At 42.4% G+C, this 20,335-nt stretch overlaps 1 protein-coding gene across 2 annotated transcripts in view; it reads right to left on the bottom strand.

Annotated features, from left to right (window-relative positions):
- Positions 1 to 276: 276 nt before the first annotated feature.
- Positions 277 to 20,335, bottom strand: part of SPIRE1 (spire type actin nucleation factor 1) — a 153,150-nt gene continuing 133,091 nt past the window's right edge. For both annotated transcript variants that reach the window (XM_066579522.1, XM_066579523.1), the window contains 5 exons: positions 17,763 to 17,900; positions 6,682 to 6,752; positions 6,387 to 6,414; positions 2,982 to 3,118; positions 277 to 2,382 (listed from right to left, as the gene is read on the bottom strand). In XM_066579522.1, coding sequence (XP_066435619.1) covers positions 2,127 to 2,382; positions 2,982 to 3,118; positions 6,387 to 6,414; positions 6,682 to 6,752; positions 17,763 to 17,900 — 630 coding nt within the window. In that variant the 3' untranslated portion in view covers positions 277 to 2,126. The remainder of the gene's footprint in view (positions 2,383 to 2,981; positions 3,119 to 6,386; positions 6,415 to 6,681; positions 6,753 to 17,762; positions 17,901 to 20,335) is intronic.

Raw genomic sequence — 20,335 nt, 5'->3', positions numbered from 1 at the left:
TCTGCAATCATCATTCGGCGTGGCGTCCTCTGTACTGCGCATGCGTACCAGAGCGCAGGCAGATACATCCGCAGCACAGAGAAGAGATGCCGAACAGGTACGCAAGGGTCACCGGCCGGGCACCAGGTTGAACTCCGCTGCAGGAAACCTGCATGCGAGGTTCGACCCGCCCGTGGACAGGAGCCCTTACTTTGCAGCATATTTTCCACACTGGCCTAAAACTTTTGCAAAGTACTGTGTTAAAAATCCAACTTCGAATTAAAGTAAAGCACAGAGTCAGGATTTCAAGGCATTTTTATTGTCCTCTCAGAAGAACTGCAGCTGCCGCTGTGGAGAAATGTACAGGGAGGTAAAAGAGAACAGGGAACAAATCCATCATGGGATAGAGTTCAGAACATCCACAATCAATGTAGGCTGGAGTCACCACAAGGCAAGGGTAGGCCAGCCTTCAGCACTCTAGCTCTTTTGGGCTTGCTGGAGTGCCGAAGGAATTGTCAAAAGGTACGTGCACCTTGCAGGCAATGAGTAGAGCACTGCAGGCTTCACCTCAAGGCCAGCCAGCTAAAAGGACATAAAAATGGAGTAAAATAAACATTGTCACGAATGTTTACATAGCACACCACACGGTGCCTACAGACTCTACGCCTACAAAATAAATGCCTTAAATAAAACTATTACAGATGAGCTATAACTCTGCAGCTTTAACAAAATAGTCATCAATGCAGAAACTCCAAGCATGACTAACAGGATGCTAAAATGGACATCATTACAGTCAATGTACATATAAATATACCTCTCCTCCAGTGTCAAATCTTCCAGTCTGTAGTAAGAACGCCTCTCGCTTGTTAATAAATATAGTACAAGTATTTACAACAAATAGGACTTTCGCTTTTGTAAATGAGAACCTGATAAGAAATGCTGTAACTAACATACTCCGGGGTATCAGCCTGTAACTCCCACCTGCTCGCCCTCGGTGCGAGTTATAGGATGGATGACCCTTATCGAACGGACAAGAGTAACATATTTCCAAGAGATATCTGTAATATTGCTACAGTCCAAAAGAAAAAAAACTCATCTGTGGCAAACACTTTACAAGTACCAATTAAAAAAGTTAATTACTGTACATACATATTTTTCCAGCCCCCAAAAAGGAAAAATATATATAAAAAAGGTGATTAGCCATTTGGCAGCTGGTTCAGACCAGTACAGACTTCATTTGTACCAATACAGGTATCATACTTGCCACCATATTGCTATAACGTATCTGTATACTACGGAGTGTAAGCTAGTAGACGACTCGCTATGCTGAAGAAGCCAGCACAGAAAGCAACTGTCTTTTGATGTTCTTTTTTGCCAAAGGCAATAGATCCCCATTTTATGTATTTTCTACAACATCTTTCTATCCACTAAGTCAGCAGGGAAGAAAAACGGGTGTGAAGAATCTATTAGCTTTAACATATGAAGGGACAGAATGACACGTTTGGTCTGGGAAGACTTCATTTGGCACTGAGAAAGAAATAAAAGTGCAGTGGTTCTCCAGCTAGTTACTTCTGTTTCTAACAGAGAATGACTGGTTACTAGTACCCTCGTTACACATGAAAATACCTGAAGCTCCAATATCTCAGCAGAGGCCCTACTCTTCTCAAGTAGGTCTTCCGCGTGAAGACATCGTTCATTGTCATTTTGGCGACAGCTAAATCAGATTATGATTCGTAAAATATGAACATGAATGCAGACACAATGGAGTAAAGAAAACAATTACCCAACAAGCCTACTATATTAGTAGAAGTTTGGGATATGTACTAGTTTCTGTGAGGTAACAGTTATAGCTTTACCCTCATGGGCTTCTCTTGCAGGTCGAACATTTTGATCTCCAGCAGAGTCCATGCAATAATGTTTAATTACAAACCGACAAATTAATAAAGGCAATTGTTGCTTTTTTTATCCAGTGCAAACAAAAGGCTGCATCGGTTGTGTTGATGCAGAAGGTTGTGTGCTATTCTGCGGAATCCGAGCTTACTCAAGCCGTTTACTGAAAAGAAGGAAAACAAACAAACAAACAAACTTGGTCATTCATGAACACAAAAGCAAATGAAAATTAAATCTGATTAAAAAAGGCACGAGAGTCAGATCTCATTTATTGTTCTCTCTGTGGGGCGGAATTCAGAAGTCCCAGAAGACAAGTAAAAGGACTGAGTCTTCCGTTTTAAGCGGGCTCTCTTGTTTGCAAGCGTCAAGCTTCGGCGGCTGGAGCTAATGATATCAGAGATAAACTTTTTGCAGTCCACACAAACTTCCATGGTGCTCCAGTCCTCCATGAGCTCTTTTGGAAACTGAAGCTCGTCATCTGATTTGTCAACAGACTTTGACTTGGAGGGCAACCTATAATGCAAAAATAGTTGTAGTTACTGCATTGTGACTAATGAATACTAGTCTACGGATCAACAATACGCGTATCAATGGGTAACCGTACATTCATTGCTGACAGGTTTTTCATTAATTTCATGATAAAAGTTAAAGGCACCGTCTATCAAAGATAGCCTCATTTCAAATGCCCCGCTAACAGTGAGGGGATTCACACTCCCACCTCTCGACAAGTTGTGATCTGCATGCAGCTTGCTGAAAAACAATAAACAGGTCTGCAAGGAGGACTCCTCATTACAGATGTCATCATGTTTAAAAATGAGCCTTACATTGTATTCTGACGTGTTCTGCTGAGTTTGACAATTACACACAAGTATTGACAGCACGCTGGAAGTAATGACATGCCAGGCTCCTTTGTGTCTATTTTAACATCTTGATATTAGCACAGCAAAGGAAAGCACAGAACAGCACAGCATTTGGCGTCTATGGGCTGACTTGCTAAGATGCGATACCAGACACAGACAATAGGCAGGATGCCCAAATCATTGTATAGTGCTCATCTAAGCACAAGTTCTTGTACAACTACAGAATGTTACATCTATTGTCCAACTGCTTACTTGGGTAAAGAACGCAGGGAGCGGTGATGACTGGTGGAAGGCTTGTCAGGCCTCAGGAAGCTGTCCCCTCTCTGCAAGGCTGTAGGTCCCAGAGAGAAGATAGGGAGTGTAGAATATGGCTTAGAAGGTAATCTCATCTGTGATAACAAGCGATAAATTCACATGTAAGTACTGATTGTTGGAAACATTTTAAACAAACACATTCTTTCATATTCATACATATACATATATACATACACACTCACACGCAGCGGGACCCGACCAGCGCCCCTGCAGGGACCAGTGCTGGTCTCACCTGCTCCCGCGGTTCTGCTTCTGTGATGTGCACAGAAGTAGAACATGCCGCGATTTGTTTTCCGCATGTGATTTCACACGGACAAATCGCGTCCGTCTGCCTAGGATTGCGTTTTCTAATGCAATCCTATGGCAGCTTCCACGAGCGGAAATTCTGCAGGAAATCCTGCTGCGGAATTTTCGCCCGTGTGCCAAACACACACACAATTAAAAATTGATCACCTAGAAGAAGGTTGTCATTTTGCTGCAAAAACCCGGCATGCAGTTACATCTCAGGCATATATGTAAATGATTTGAGTTGTGGTGTGATTAGATGAACGGTCTTGCCACCTGAAGCCCTAAAAGCGCTTCCATCCTTGGCCTATAAAAAGGCTCTCAGAGGTTACTTGTGTGTAGTGACCTCTTTTTGCACTTGTGTAGAGTTATTGACCACTAGACGTCTCTACGACACAATCAAAGATTTGGCCAGTTAGAGTTTGAGAGGGATCGCATTATTGGAATGCAAGAAGCTGGATGGTCGTATCAACAAATTGCCTGTCACCTAGACCGTTCTGTTAGGAGGTGTTAGGACCAGTGGATGTGTGAGGGCATGCACACATGGTGACCGGGCTCAGGACGCCCTCGACAGACCACCAGTAGAGAGGATTGTCTGATCTAACAAGTGTGAGCAGCTGCATCTGTTTCGTTGTCCGCCATCCAGAGACAAGTGGCACCATCGGTACAGGCCCGTGTCTGTCAGAGCCATTTCCAGGCACTTGACTGAAGGACATTTGGACCACGGTTGTCTTAAACGACAAAACGGGTTTAGTATGGGTACTGATGGCCATGTTTGTGTCTGGAGATCTAGGGGTGAGCGCCTCAATTCTGCCTTCGCTGTGGTGTGACACACTGCCCCACTGCTGGTGTGATGGCCTGAGGGGTCATCGCATACAACAGTCGGTCACCCCCAGTAGTGGTATGAGGGACAATGACAGCTCAGAGATATGTTTAGGACATCCTGCAGCCACATGTGTTCCTCTCATTGCAGGGCTTCGAAGAAGCATTTTCTAGCCGGATAATACTCGACCGCACACAGCAAGGGGGGGGGGGGGGGGGGGGGTCACAGGAAGCCCCGACAACACTGTCACACTTCTATGGCCTGGCCGGTCGCCAGATTTATCACCAATAGAACATGTATGGGACCATCTGGAATGCCAACATTGACATTCTACAAGTTTTCACAATGTAGAAAGTCAGTTACAGCAAATGTGGACCGATATGCGCAAGATACTGTACAGAACTCGTATGCCTTCATGTCCGCCCGTATCACAAGGGTTCAAGTTTTCGCAATAAATTATCCTTTTGCTCAGATATTGTAATTGCTTATTGTAAACACATATCAACGTTAGAATCACACATAGAAAGTTTCATTTGATTTTGACAATGAGCGTATATGTGCGTACACACACACACACACACACACACAATAATGGTCCTCCGTATACAACCACAATGGATCTGGATATACTAATATGAAAACAGGATGCTAATACTTTTTCAGTCTGCCTGAAGTCTGGGACCCGTGGACATAACTGCATATTAAGTTTGCTAACCTTTACTTCCTGCTGCTACGTGGGTCTTTCTTCAATTTTATGAAGAGCACACTCAATCCACATGAGTTCAGGTCACTTCACCATTAACAAATATTGCATTGCTTTGTCTTAAGACACTCTTGGGTTACTACCACAGTATGTTTGTTTTAGGTCAATATCCATCTATACTGTAAAGCACCGTTTTATCAGTTCTGCAGCAGCTGACTGAGTTGAAAGTTTCTCTCTACAAATTGCAGAATTCATCCAGCTCCATCAATCTGCATCACATCATCAATAAACACCAGTAACCCAGTTCCATCGGTAAAACAAAAGTAGCGGGCATATGCAGAAAACTTAACTTTTATTGAAGTCGCTTAAAGTACCACCATCATTTAGACAATTCAAAGGAGGTGCATCTAACAGATATCGTAACCACATAGCATTGGTCTGTACCATTTGCCATAATGAAGAGCTGCCACAATGAAGAGCTGCCACAATGAAGAGCTGCCACAATGAAGAGCTGCCACAAACTACCAAATGCAAATTCAACTCCAGATCCTTATACTCCTCAATTTGCCATACAATAACAAGCCAACAGACCGCACTGGACCACGAAACTGCGCATCACTTAATTCTCCAATCACTTCTGACCTATAAAAATGGAGGGACTATGTAAATAAATGAATTATTAAACCCCTTAAAGACTTGACATTTTTGTTTTTTTTCACCATCACCACCTTTCCAGATCCATAAGGTTTTGTTTTTATTTTTCCACCAACACAACCGTACGAGGGCTTCTTTTCTGCAGTGCAAGTTGTATTTTTAATGGCACCATTTCATTTACCATAATAGTATTGCACAGCTTTAAAACATTTTTTTTAAAAAAGCAATTGCGCCATTGATTTTTTTGGTTTAGTCTTTACAGCCTGCAATGTGTGGTTAAAAAAAAAAGGATGTGTTAACTTTTATTCTGTGGGTCAGTGCGATTACGGCAATACCAATTGTAGCTTTTTTTGTTTTCCCACGACAAGATAGAAACCCTGCTTTAAAAAAAGAGGTAAATCAAAATTGCTTGTTGTCGCCATATTTTTTGGCATCAAAGGCAAGGGATTTTTTTTTGGCAGAGTAAGCAGCGATTTTTATTGGCATTTTTTTGGTATATACGACTGATCACTTTTTGGTGCGGGCGTGGATGACAGAAGTGCTCAAAAACAGCAATTCTGGCATTTGAGTACTTGTTTTTTTTTTTACTGATGTTGGATAATGCAATATTTTACGAGTTTGAACTTTTATGGCCTCACTTTGTGTACAATGGATGATGTACAGCTATGTCATAGGCTATGAAGGAGGGAGTGCAGTTTTTGGTTAAACCCCTTGAATTAAAGCTAAAAGACTAGACTTCAGCCACACATTGAGGACTTTGCTTCACTCTCATTGTGTTGGTGTACAGAGACTAATTTAAGAAGATTGTGTCACTGTCCAAATGCCTATGGATCCAACTATACCGTATATATAAGTTACTATCTACTCACAAACTTACCTTTTTACAACACTGAGAACATACAGGCCTGTAAAACACAAAATAAACGGGAGTTTAATTCTATTGACCTGACGAATCCCACCCTCCCATCACGTCAAGGCTCTAGTAACGATGTCCCCTCTAACCCGGGCTCCTTTATGAAAACACAGCACAAACTAACAACAAAGCTCTATATGAGGTATAGCTTGCATAGAACATTTTTATGCACCTATTTAAGACATCCCAGTATTGTAAGATATGAGCATAACTAAATATACATAAATCAGAAAAGGCAAAAACTATAATGTATACATACCTTTTACAGAACTGACAAGTGTACGACCACGTAAATAGGGAAAACCGCTTTGTTCGACAACATAAACAAAGCTAGGAAATAAAGGGAGAGAAAAAAAAGTTAAAAAGTGATGAAAAGGCAAAATTAAAAAAAAAAAATTCTTACCAGAGACTTGGCTAAAAGAAATGGGAAAGGCAGTTCAGGACCTTGAATTTTTGAAGGCAAGAAGAGCATTTCAAATGACCTCAGACCCCCAATGGACAATGCAACTAAAATGGGTTCAAGCAGCCAACCATGGAGAAAAGACCAGGTAATTCTGACCTGTAGGTGGCGACCTGAGTATAATTAAAGACCAGCACTGATGGACATCCGCTTTAATATATATCTGCAGGCTGTATTTCACATCAACAATAAGTCTTGTAATTTTTAACTTAAGACATTCCATAAACAACTTGTGATCTACACCATTGGTGGATGCCAAGAGCCAGATGGAAAGATGTGCCGCGGCTCTACTGAACACACAGGAGTTCTGTTTTCTCAGGCCAGTTACTATGTTGGCTGGTTTGTAGTAAACAATTAATTAGATATGCCCTGTGCGAAATGTTAATGAATACCCCAGTGAGTCAGAAGTATAAATATTTTAGTGCAACATTACAGCAAACAGTAAAGACACAACGCTAGGTAACATGTTAGGTTTATCAAAGTCTTACTCTCATAAAAGCGACTTTGAAGTATTCTGCACTATCTATATATATAAAATTGAATGTATGTGTCTGTCTGTTTGTCCTTTATGCATTACTACACCATTCATCCGATCGCCATGAAACTTTGGGAAGTTGTTGAGTACACTCCTGGGAAGATTATAGGCATATTACAACTATCCTACGATAAGTGGCGCGCATGCGTGCGTCGTCGACAGTTACGCCCCCCCCCCCCCCCCACGTAGATCATTCGATTTCCATCATTGCCACTAATTCTCTCACTTCCCGACGTCGTAGAAACTTGAAATTTGGCACGAGCATTGATTGGGTCATAAATAGGAAAAGTTAATGGGTCCAAACTCGATTATTCAATTCTATGCACAAAAGAATTAGCGTCCAAATTTTACGTACGGAATCTAATTCTCTCACTTTCTGATGTCACCTATATATATAAAAATGAATGTCTGTCTGTCCTTTATGCATTACTACACCATTCATCCAATCACCATGAAACTTTGGGAAGTTGCTGAGTACACTCCTGGGAAGATTACTGGTAGAGATGAGCGAGTATACTCGGTAAAGGCAATTGCTCGAGCGAGCATTGCCTTCATCGAGTACCTGCCCGCTCGAGACAAAAGGTTCGGGTGTCGGCGCGGGGGAACGGTGAGAAGCGGCTGTCAGCAGGAGGGAGCGGGGGTGGAAGAGAGAGATCTCCCCTCCGTTCCGCCCCGCTCTCCCCCGCAGCTCCCTGCCCGCCACCGGCACCCGAACCTTTCATCTCGAGCGGGCAGGTACTCGCTAAAGGCAATGCTCGCTCGAGCAATTGCCTTTAACGAGTATACTCACTCATCTTTAATTACTGGCATAGTAAATCTATCCTACGATATGTGGCGCGCGTTCGAGCATCGTCGACAGTTATGCCCCCCAGACAAAGATCGTTCAATTTCCATCTCAAGCACAAAAGCAAAAGGCATTACGAGCAACGGGATGAGTGTTCAACTACAAAATGATGCATCCGCCGAACGTTTCGCAAGACAATTGCTGGATATTGAGAATGCTGAGGTAACATGAAAGCTGCGCTGTGATTGGTTGCTATTTCTTATACTGCTGAGGTAACATGAAAGTTGTGCTGTGATTGGTTGCTACTTCTTATACTACTGAGGTTACATGAAAGCTGTGCTGTGATTGCTTGCTATATATAATACTGCTGAGGTAACATGAATGCTGCGCTGTGATTGGTTGCTATTTTTTATATTGCTGGGGCAGAATAAAGGTTGCGCTGTGATTGGTTGTTATTTTTCTTACTGCTGAGGTAACATGAAAGCTGTGCTGTGATTGGTTGTTATATATTATACCACTGAGGTAACATGAAAGCTGCGCTGCGATTGGTTGTTATATATTATACCACTGAGGTAACATGAAAGCTGCGCTGCGATTGGTTGTTATATATTATACCACTGAGGCAACATGAAAGCTGCGCTGTGATTGGTTGCTATTTCTTATACTGCTGAGGCAACATGAAAGCTGTGCTGTGATTGGTTGCTATTTCTTATACTGCTGAGGCAACATGAAAGCTGTGCTGTGATTGGTTGCTATTTCTTATACTGCTGAGGCAACATGAAAGCTGTGCTGTGATTGGTTGCTATTTCTTATACTGCTGAGGCAACATGAAAGCTGTGCTGTGATTGGTTGCTATTTCTTATACTGCTGAGGCAACATGAAAGCTGTGCTGTGATTGGTTGCTATTTCTTATACTGCTGAGGCAACATGAAAGCTGTGCTGTGATTGGTTGCTATTTCTTATACTGCTGAGGCAACATGAAAGCTGTGCTGTGATTGGTTGCTATTTCTTATACTGCTGAGGCAACATGAAAGCTGTGCTGTGATTGGTTGCTATTTCTTATACTGCTGAGGCAACATGAAAGCTGTGCTGTGATTGGTTGCTATTTCTTATACTGCTGAGGCAACATGAAAGCTGTGCTGTGATTGGTTGCTATTTCTTATACTGCTGAGGCAACATAAAAGCTGTGCTGTGATTGGTTGCTATTTCTTATACTGCTGAGGCAACATGAAAGCTGTGCTGTGATTGGATGCTATTTCTTATACTGCTGAGGCAACATGAAAGCTGTGCTGTGATTGGTTGCTATTTCTTATACTGCTGAGGCAACATGAAAGCTGTGCTGTGATTGGTTGCTATTTCTTATACTGCTGAGGCAACATGAAAGCTGTGCTGTGATTGGTTGCTATTTCTTATACTGCTGAGGCAACATGAAAGCTGTGCTGTGATTGGTTGCTATTTCTTATACTGCTGAGGCAACATGAAAGCTGTGCTGTGATTGGTTGCTATTTCTTATACTGCTGAGGCAACATAAAAGCTGTGCTGTGATTGGTTGCTATTTCTTATACTGCTGAGGCAACATGAAAGCTGTGCTGTGATTGGATGCTATTTCTTATACTGCTGAGGCAACATGAAAGTTGTGCTGTGATTGGTTGCTATTTCTTATACTGCTGAGGCAACATGAAAGTTGTGCTGTGATTGGTTGCTATATATTATACCGCTAAGGTAAAATGAATGCTGCGCTGTGATTGGTTGCTATTTTTTATATTGCTGAGGCAGAATAAAAGTTGCGCTATGATTGGTTGTTATTTCTCTTACTGCTGAGGTAACATGAAAGCTGCGCTGTGATTGGGTGTTATATATTATAAAGCTGAGGTAACATGTAAGCTGCGCTGCAATTGGTTGTTAGAGATGAGCGAGCACCAAAATGCTCGAGTGCTCGTTACTCGAGTCGAACTTTCAGTGATGCTCGAGAGTTCGTTTCGAGTAACGAACCCCATTGAAGTCAATGGGCGACTCGAACATTTTTGTACATGACTGGTGCTCCGCTAAGGTTTTCATTTGTGAAAATCTTAGCAAATCACCAAAGTCATGTAAAAAACACAGAAATGGATGGGGCAGGCGAGGAGCAACATGCAGGGCTGCATTTCGGGCTCCGAGGTCTCAGTATTAAGCCACAATAGTGGCAAGAGTGAGACCCCCCCCCCCCCGCACTGTCAGCATAACGATCGTTCTCCTCTGCCACAGCTGTATATATTTATTTTTTAAATTGGTGTCCCCTATGGCAAAATATAATTAACTTTTCCATACTCTTCTCTTAGGTCCCCACAGCTCCAGCACTGCATCTCCGGTCTACTCTGTTTACAGGCTGCAGTCAGCCTATATATGTGACGTCACAGGCTGCTGCAGCCAATCACAGAGCGCAATGTTTGAGTGCTGAAGTCTGTGACTGGCTATTGCAGTCTGTGATGATCTGTTCATAGACTGCCTGTGCAGTCTGGCCCATAAATAGACCCAAAGCAGAGTATGGAGGTGCGGCAATGGACATGTGGGGACCTGGAAGGTCTGGGTATTGGATGTTTGCGTTTTCCATAAGGAAAAAAAAAAAGTAACAATTCTGATGACCTATTTAAAGGCCTTTCTGCCCTTTTTGTACGGATGACCGATCCTCTGGATAGGTCATCAGTAGTTGATGGATTTGGCTCCTCTACACAAGACCCCAGTCCATCAACTGATTGTCCAGCCAGCTGTCAGCATAGCGAGACAGAAGTCATCATTGGTCAACACAAGAAGCGTTGCTCTTCCACGTCTTGCTTCTCTCATTGTCAAGACATCACATCCAGTCCTGACCAGAAGAAAAGTGAGAAAGTGAATAGCAGCACAGTACGACCATTTCCTCCTCTGACCAGTGATGATGAATGGCTCCGCAGACTCATGTCAATCAACTGATGAACTATCCAAAGATAAATTACCAGTTAAAAAAAAAAAAGCCCAGACAACCCCTTCAAGTCACTGCAAGTCTGCTAGTATACATAATACAATGAGTCTAAATGAGACAATAGAAATTGGATCTTTTTGTCATTATTCTGCAAACTTTTGGTATCTCAACACGATAATCTATGTAGAGTTCTTACATATTTACTAACATATACAGCCATTTCCCTCAAGTTACTTCTACTGGACTGCAGTCACCCTCATGAGAAAGGTCTGGGAGGTCCAAAATGAGAACTGTACACTTTAACTCCTCGTTAAAAACATAAAAGGGATTAGACACTCTAAATATACCATTTACAAAATGTGTGTTAAACATGAACCCCTTAACGACCAGCCCATAGTGTTTTTACGTCCTCCCGAAGTGGGCTTTATTCTCTGAGGACGCAAAAACATGTGTCCTGCAGAGAATAAAGACCCTCGGGCTATGGACGTGACAGCTCCATGCTGTCGGTGTCCGCAGGTAGCCGACAGCATGGAGCTGTCATCCGGGGCTGCGGGGACCGCCCTCCCCGGCATTACGATCGGCGCTATCCAATCGATAGCGCCGATCGCAAAAAAGTAAATAAAAGTTTGAAAAAAGTTTAAGATTCAGCTGCCCTGATGGATTGGATCCATCAGGGCAGCTGAAATTACTCACCGAGGTCCGCCGCACTGCTCCCTCTCCTGGTCCTCCGGGTCCCGAAGCCGGCGTTCTGCGTATGCGCGCCAGGCGGAATTACGTCAGCCGCATGCGCAGAAGGCCTGGTGGCCCGGGAATTTTAGTATCTCCTGGCTCCCGGCTCCTGTAGGTAGCCGGGAGGCAGGAGATGTCATCGGGGACCGCGATCGCCGTTATCCAATGGATAACGGCGATCGCGGAAAAGTGGAGAAAAAAGTAAAAAAAAGAAAAGCTTCACCTCCTCTCATGGATCGGATCCATGAGGGAAGGTGAAAATACTCACCCCCCTTCCTCCGTGTCCTCCGGCCGGTGTCGGGACCATCCGCTGGCTTCTGCGCATGCGCCGATGTGGCGCGCATGCGCAGAAGGCCGGCGAGCCCGGCAAATTCAAAATCTCCCTGCACCTGGCTGTCACAGATAGCCGAGTGCAGGGAGATATGACTGGGGACCGCTGTATGCGGTTTCCAGTCATATGATCACTGTTATCCATCGTAAAAAAAAAAGTTAAAAGTTAAAGTTTCATCTCCCCTTACGGATCGTATCCGTAAGAGGTAATGAAATTACGTACCCAAGGTCCTGGATTTGTTCCCTGGTGGGATGTTGATCCGTGGACCTTACCCCAGCTTCTGCACATGCGCCCGTCAGCATGATGGCGGACGCATGCACAAAAGTGAAAGATTGCCCAAGAAATTTAAAATCTCCCTGCTGCTGGCTACCAAAGGTAGCCAAGAGCCTGGAGACGTGACCAGTAACCGCATACCGCGGCTACCCGTGACGTGATCGCCGTTATCCAATGCATAATGGCGATCACGTAAAAGTTCTTTAAAAAGTGGCAGTTTCATCTCCCCTCACCGATGTGATCGGTGAGGGGAGGGTAGATGAAACATCTTCTCGGAGGCTTCCGCATTTAAATCCAGATGCTATTATCCTCCATGGACCCTTCCGGCTGCTGCGCATGCGCCCGCCGGCAAAATGCCGGACACATTCGCAGGAGCCGGGGAGCCCAGGAAATTTTAAATCTCCTTGCTGCCAGTGACCATCGGCCGCAGAATGCTTGGAGCAGTGACTGGTGGCCTCGCTGAGCGGTCCCCGGTCACGTGATAAATTAGCAATATAACATTAGGCCGGTCACGCATGACCGGAGAGGAATTATGGGTTCTGCATGCGCTTGATCAGCGGTAATCTACAGATCAATCGCATGCATTGGATTACACAATTCCCCCCAATTAGTGGATCGGAATTACGGAATCCACTCGCAGAAAACAGAACAAGGCATGTTATATTTTACCGCGGATATCCGCGACCTAGAGCCTATTGTGCTCTATGACCGCGGATATACTCGCAGCCCATATGCAAACACATTGTGTACGGGCTGCGGGTACCCGGGTCATCTCTAAGCGACGGCGCGGGAAATATAGACAAAAAACGGTGTACTGCGCATGACCGCCTGTGTGAGTAGGCAGTTATGGGCAGTACATTACGTGCCTGTACACAGGGTCACAGCTGGGATCCGCTGCGGGCCTCCGTAAGCGGATTCTGCATACGGCCGTGTGAGCCCGACGTTATTCAGACCGCTACCTGTAATCCGTAATTTACAAGAAGCCCCGGGAACGCTCACCTTCATGCAGTTCCAGGAGCAGCTTGTTGAGCGCCTTCTATGTGAGACTGCAGCACCTCAGCAAGATTACAAAAGCCTCACAGCGCCACTTTTTACACCCCATCCCCGCCGCTGAGGTCACGAAATACCCAAAAAAAAGCGAGAGGGGGGGGGGGATGCCCGGTTTTCTTGCCCCATGTGCCCATCCCAACCAGCCTCCGTAATTACCCCTGTCTTCGGACATAAAACGCAGTTTATATTATTACTTTTATCTAATATTTAGGGAATGCCAAAAAATGTGGATGGCGGGGGGGAGGGGGGTTGGGGAGATTATTTTTAGGAAGTCAATTCTTTTTCAGTATAAGTGGGCAATGGGGCCTAGAATTTATTCAGTTGTACCCTGAAATCCAGCGGGCATTCCCTCCATTATGGGCCTAGCCGTGTGTCCTGTAAGAAGATTAGGGCCACAATGGGTATGTTTCTGAACACGGGACAAACGGGGGTATCCATTTTGGGGTGAACGTCTTCATTCCTATGTACACTGTACAAAAAAAACAGTTTTTAAATTGACACAATTGCCAAAAAAATGAAAATCGTAATTTTTTTCCTTCTGCTTTGCTTAGATTCATTCAAATACTGTGGGGTCAAAATACGCAGTACACCCCTAGATGAATTTGTTAAGGGGTCTAGTTTTCAAAATGGGGTCATTTGTGGGGGTTCTATATCGTTTGGGCTGATCAATGGCTCTACAAGTGGGCAATGGGGCCTGGAATTTATTCCGTTGTACCCTGAAATCCAACGGGTGCTCCTTCCATTATAGGCCTAGCCATGTGTCCTTTAAGTAGATTAGGGCCACAATGGGTATGTTTTTAAACACGGGACAAACGGGGGTATCCATTTTGGGGTGAACGTTTTCATTCCTATGTACACCGTACAAAAAAACCTGTTTTTAAATTGACACAATTGCCAAAAAAATGAAAATCATAATTTTTTCCTTCTGCTTGGCTTAGATTCATTCAAAAACTATGAAGTCAAAAAAGTCATTGTACCCCTAGATAAATTTGTTAAGGGGTCTACTTTTCAAAATGGGGTCACTTGTGGGGGTTCTACATCGTTTTGGTCACTCAATGGCTCTACAAGTGGGCAATGGGGACTAAATCTCCTTCAAGCAAAATTTCTGTTCCGAAAGCCACCGGTTGCTCCTTTCATTTTGGGCCCCATTGTGCATCCAGACGTAAGATTAGGGCCACAATGGGTATGTCTCTGAGCACGGGACAAACAGGGGTATCCATTTTGGGGTGCAAGTCTTCATTCATATATGTGCGGTACAAAAAAAACTGCTTTTGAAATGACAATTACCGAAAAAATGAAAATCGTAATTTTTTTCCTTCGGCTTGGCTTAGATTCATTCAAAAACTGTGGGGTCAAAAAAGTCATCGTACCCCTAGATAAATTCGTTAAGGGGTCTACTTTTGAAAATGGGGTCACTTGTGGGCGTTCTCCATCGTTTTGGTCACTCAATGGTTCTACAAGTGTGCAATAGGGCCTAAATCTCCTTCAAGCAAAATTTCTGTTCCGAAAGCCACCGGTTGCTCCTTTCATTTTGAACCCCATTGTGCATCCAGATGTAAGATTAGGGCCAGAATGGGTATGTTTCTGAGCACGGGACAAACAGGGGTATCCATTTTGGGGTGCAAATCCTCATTTTCATGTGTACTATTAAAAAAAGTCCTGTCATTAAAATGACATATTTGCAAAAATATGAAATTTTTGTTTTTCTCTTCTAAATTGCATTGACTCCTAAAAAAAAACCTGTGGGGTTAAAATACTCATGACACCCCTCAGTGAATACGTTAAAGGGTGTAGTTTTTAAAATGGGGTCACTTGTGGGGGTATCTATCATTTTGACTCCTATGAGCCTTTCCAATCTTGGTTTGGTGTAGGAAAACAAAGTGTTCCTCAAAATGCTGAAAAGTAATGTTAAATTTGTACGTCTCCTAAATGGTTAAAAAAACCGAAAGTTTTTCCAATATGCACCCAAAATAAACGGATGGAAATATATATCTTAGCAAAAATTTCTATATTATGTTTGCACATATTCGAGATATTGCAGTTGGAAATGTGAAAAAATGACGATTTTTTCAAAATTTTCCCAATTTTGGCGCTTTTAATAAATAAACACAAATTCTATCGGTCTTTTTTTTCCGCATAAATGAAGTACAACATGTGGCGAAAAAAAATGTCAGAATCGCTTGGATATGCAAAACCTCTCTCGTGTTTTTCCATGTTAAAGTGACACATGTCAGATTTGCAAAATTTGGCCTGGTCATTAAGGCGCAAACAGGCTTGGTCACTAAGGGGTTAATATAAGTAACTTACTAATGAAGTCAACCGTTTCCCATTTTATCCTCCCTAACCCAACAATAGACTGCTCCGCCCATAGTATGGCTGCAGATGAAGTGACATGTGACGAAAGACTTCTGCCCTCAACCAACAGTTAAATTCATACTGCTAGTTTCCTGACTGTGCAATGACAGAGAAATGTAGCACATGTGCAACGGGCTTCATCGATAGTAGCAAGCAAACTTTTCTTGTCATAAATCCCTCAATCTCTGACTCTATAATAGAGTGGCACACTGGCAAGGGAAGGAGGGCATGAACTGGATGGTCTGTCTTCACAAATACCAGAAATGACACAGAACTTCTAAAAATACGTTCTAAGTGAATTGCCCAGAATTAAAAGGTTTGTGTTAGAAAAAAATAGCAGTTTTCTTCCCCCCAAAAAAAGTGCCAGACCATTCTATGGGTTGTATCTGGTATTGCAGCTCATCTCCATTGACATGAATGAGGATGAGCTGCAATACCACAAACACACGGACAGGTGTGGCGCTGTTGTTGAAACCTGTATAATCTCTTTTCATAGAGTGGTCAATCCTTTTAACGCGGGTAAGATCATCCTTCTGTCAATCACCATAATTTTTTATTGAACGTGCTGGCAACAGAGCCATTATGTAATACTACAGACAATTAGATAGTTCTATTAAAGGGGCATCCGGTTATCAGATGTTTCTTTTAAGTATAGCTACAGATGTGTTAAAACAACAAAAGCAGAAATGGAATCCTGGGATACAGACCCTGGTTTTAAGCGGGCATGGGAGCTGCAATATCCACTGGGAATTGGTAGGAGGCATGCCTGTTTACACATAAGCTGTCCTTTGCATGCGCCGCCCAAGAAAAAAGTTAACGATCTTGTCGAGGTGGTATAGATACCTGGCTCGTTTGCACCTTTTTATCCCGTTCAGTGTCAGACCGTTGTTGGCACTGTGGGACTGACAGGGGCACAATGATCCACGTATGGTGGAGCTGTGACCGGGTGAAACCCTTACGGGACAAGGTGTTATCAATATACAATTTGATGAGCAGGTAGACCATCCATAATACCCCACATATAGCGCTACTCTCTATCCTGCCAGGTTCGATAGGAGGTCAGAAAAGGGGACTGCTTAGATTTTGTCTGGCAGCTGTGAAAGTGGTGATCCCCCGACCCATACGCCGTCCATGAGTGCATGGCAGCAGGAAATGGCACAACTATGCTGCATGGAAGAACTCTTTGCTGAACGTAATAGGGAGACGGAGACATTTTTAATAATATGGCAGCCTTGGTTGGACTTTGTGTCCTCCGTGGAGTTCGAGACCCTGTATTCATAAACTTCCATGAACTTTGATAGCTACAAGGAGAGGGAAGCTAATACTGGGACCATTTATAAGTCTGTAAACATGTCGGACTGACCTTGGGATGCTTATACTTGTCGTCCCCCTCACCCTTCCGCCCAGCAACCCTTTTGCACCATCCCTTCCAACCCTTACCCAATTGTCTATCTTACTTTTCGTTATTTCATTCAATTAATATTTTATTTTTTCTCCAATCTGAAGCTATGGTTCTTTATAGGTTATTCCTCTCTCATTTTCCTATTTTCATCTCTGGTCGCTGTATTCTTGGTACCAGAGGGTTGGGATCTCTGTGATGGGATACTTTATACGTCCCCTTTTTTTTTTGTCTCTCTCATTCGTTTTGGTGCTTAGACCAACACAAGTTACCAATGAAGATAAGCCTGCGCTGACATGGTTAATTCTTATGAGACCATTTGATGTGCCAGAGACAAACCATGAGATAAGATAGGCAAAGGAAATTTTATTTTTGCGCAAATCTCGTCCACTTTGCTGGCTAATCCCGGGATTACGAGCAGTGTGCGGAAGACCTAAATCAGCTGTTAATGTGACAATATTGACATAACATTCTGAAAATCTGTCTTACCTTTCCTTTCTTTAGAGCATTGTAGACATCTTTATATTGCTGATACTTCTCCAGCTCGGCCTTCACCAGTACTTGCCGTATGTGCATTACTTCCTCTACGGTAAGAGCCAGGCATTCTACAGGATAGCAAAACTCCTCCTGAAATTGAACACCTTGGATTAAGAAGATGTACGCAACCGTGGCTAAAATGATAAATTCCATCAACCAAACACCTCTGTTAGTAGTAGGAAGATATAGAAGTGTACTGCCTGGATACACCTGGGTGTAATAGAAAAGGTACATGTAAAAAGTATGAAGTGAAATGGAACAGGACAATGTCCTACTGGCTGTAGCTCCTCTGCAACACAACAGAAGACAACAAGGTCGTTTTCCTCTTAATCTATCAATATCATCAATTTGTCTGAAATAAGTCATTACGTAATGAAGTGGGCAGAGTCGTTAGAGGGGAGTGTTAGTAATTACAGATGGAGACTCTTATGCTGTGGTGTGTGAGCAATGGCTGCCTACCATTATACCTTGGAATCATTTTCCAATCTAAGCCGCTTTGGTGATATCTTTAGTAACAAAAGCTTTTGTGTCCCTTCTAAACACCACAATGCACATCAAACCCACCACAGAATAAAACGTATCTCTTGCATGCAGACAAAATCATCATTCAGCGTCTATATTAAAGGCAGAATGTCAGTCAAGGGTTATTGTTGGGCTCTTCTAAGAAGCATTTGTCACTTATGACAAAAAAATAACAGTAAATCTAGATTAAAGAGTTCTGTCAAGTCCCCATTACACCTCCGATGGAGACAGTTACTGATCTCTTCCTTATTCCCAAAGAGTAAATCTGGCCCACTATGTGGTGATATTACCCCTCCCATATCACAGCATAAATAGGCAGATATGATATTCGGGAGCCAGGAAAAGCTTGGTGATAAGCCTTACGCTTTTAAGTGGTCGCGAAAAACAAGGACAAAAATTTACTGTATATTTTTGGTGCAAAGAGCTTTTCTTAAAGCCCATTTTATTTAATAATTCACAAAATATACATCTACTATTCTGCCTTTAAAATCAGACAATTGTATTTCATAAGTAACACCAGGAAAACATTAGCATTTACAATATTATTTAGTTCCAAAAAATTCCTCGTTTTTGGCCTCTAAGTATTAGTAATTAACTCTTACTGGCTGGAAATGTGGTGTGAACAACCTTAAACATGTCAACCAGCACCGTAGGAGTTAACAAGTAGAGAAATATCACCATGTTATCCTATACAGAACAAACATATATAAAAAACAAAAAACACCCCAACCAAGACATATGCCTTTGGGTATGGAGTTTAACCTGCTTTTAGGCAAAACCAGCTTTTTAAGGTGGTACACATGGGCAAAGTCATGTGGGTTATGTAAAATACTTGCAAATATTCTACAAAACTTTAATAACTACTATATATTTGTTTCACAGTTGAATGGAAAAACTAATTTCTTAAGATCTTGGCATGAAAATTCAATACGAAAGGGAAATAAATTAAAAATAGCAAATAGACGGATCAGCAAAACAAACAAAAAAAACAAAAAACGTTTCCTTGCTCCCTCTTGAAAGTATGCCTTAAACGTGAGGATTTGAGGGTGCTGAATCCGAATCTGGAAGCAGAACTGTTTTATCATGCTCCGTTTTTGAGAGATAGAGGGACTTCATGAAAAAAATCTCAGCCAACAAGTCAAATTTACATAAATTTGCTCTTTCCATTAAATGCTTTCAGAAAAACACTTTTTTCGTGTTACATAAAATGATATTCTTATATTCTCCAGCAATAGCCTCTAGCTAAAGGATCCAATAGAGGCTGCAAGCATCTTCTCATTTCATTAAAACTTTGATTAAAAAGTTGTTTTGTTTTTAAATGCTTTACTTGGCACGATTTTAATTTCCAATAAACCAAATTACAGCTTAAAACCTGCTCTATTTTAAAATCTTCCAGAAAAAAAAAAATTAAAAAAAAAGAATTTCTATTAAAATGTTATAGTTCAAAACATCATCACTTAAATAAACGGACATCACACTTAATAACTTTTGAAAATATGATTATTTGATAAAAATTCACAAAGTAAGAACCTCATTATTACTTTCAAAACCTATTAAGAAGGCGGCTCACAAACATTTTTTTGGGTATCTTACATGGAAACAGAGTTTTCAGAATTTTAAATATTACTGAAAAATGTTATTTCTCAAAAACTGTGGGTGCAGGAGGAATTTAGAGCCAAGATTTGTATTCGGCACCTCAAAATGTAGAAGCAAATTACATTTTTGTTGACGGGAGGATTTTGATTCGGATCAGTGTTATTAATATTAGTTACATGAGCTGAAAATTATATTCTAAGCCACTGTTTTCCTAAAGACAAAATGATTTAAAACACTGAGGACTATTTAGGATGGTCATACACATTAGACCTAAATGGCCTGAACCTGCCAATTTGACTCTTCCCCTAAAGCAGAGATCAGGGACATAAGCATCGGGCAGTTGCATTTCAACTCCCGGCTCCTTTCTTTCTCAGGAAACCTGTTGCTGGCAGGGCTTTCTCCCCTCT

This window comes from Eleutherodactylus coqui, chromosome 9, assembly GCF_035609145.1.
Source record: "Eleutherodactylus coqui strain aEleCoq1 chromosome 9, aEleCoq1.hap1, whole genome shotgun sequence".
Classification (NCBI taxonomy): domain Eukaryota; kingdom Metazoa; phylum Chordata; class Amphibia; order Anura; family Eleutherodactylidae; genus Eleutherodactylus; species Eleutherodactylus coqui.
This window is presented reverse-complemented; position numbering and strand designations above follow the sequence as displayed.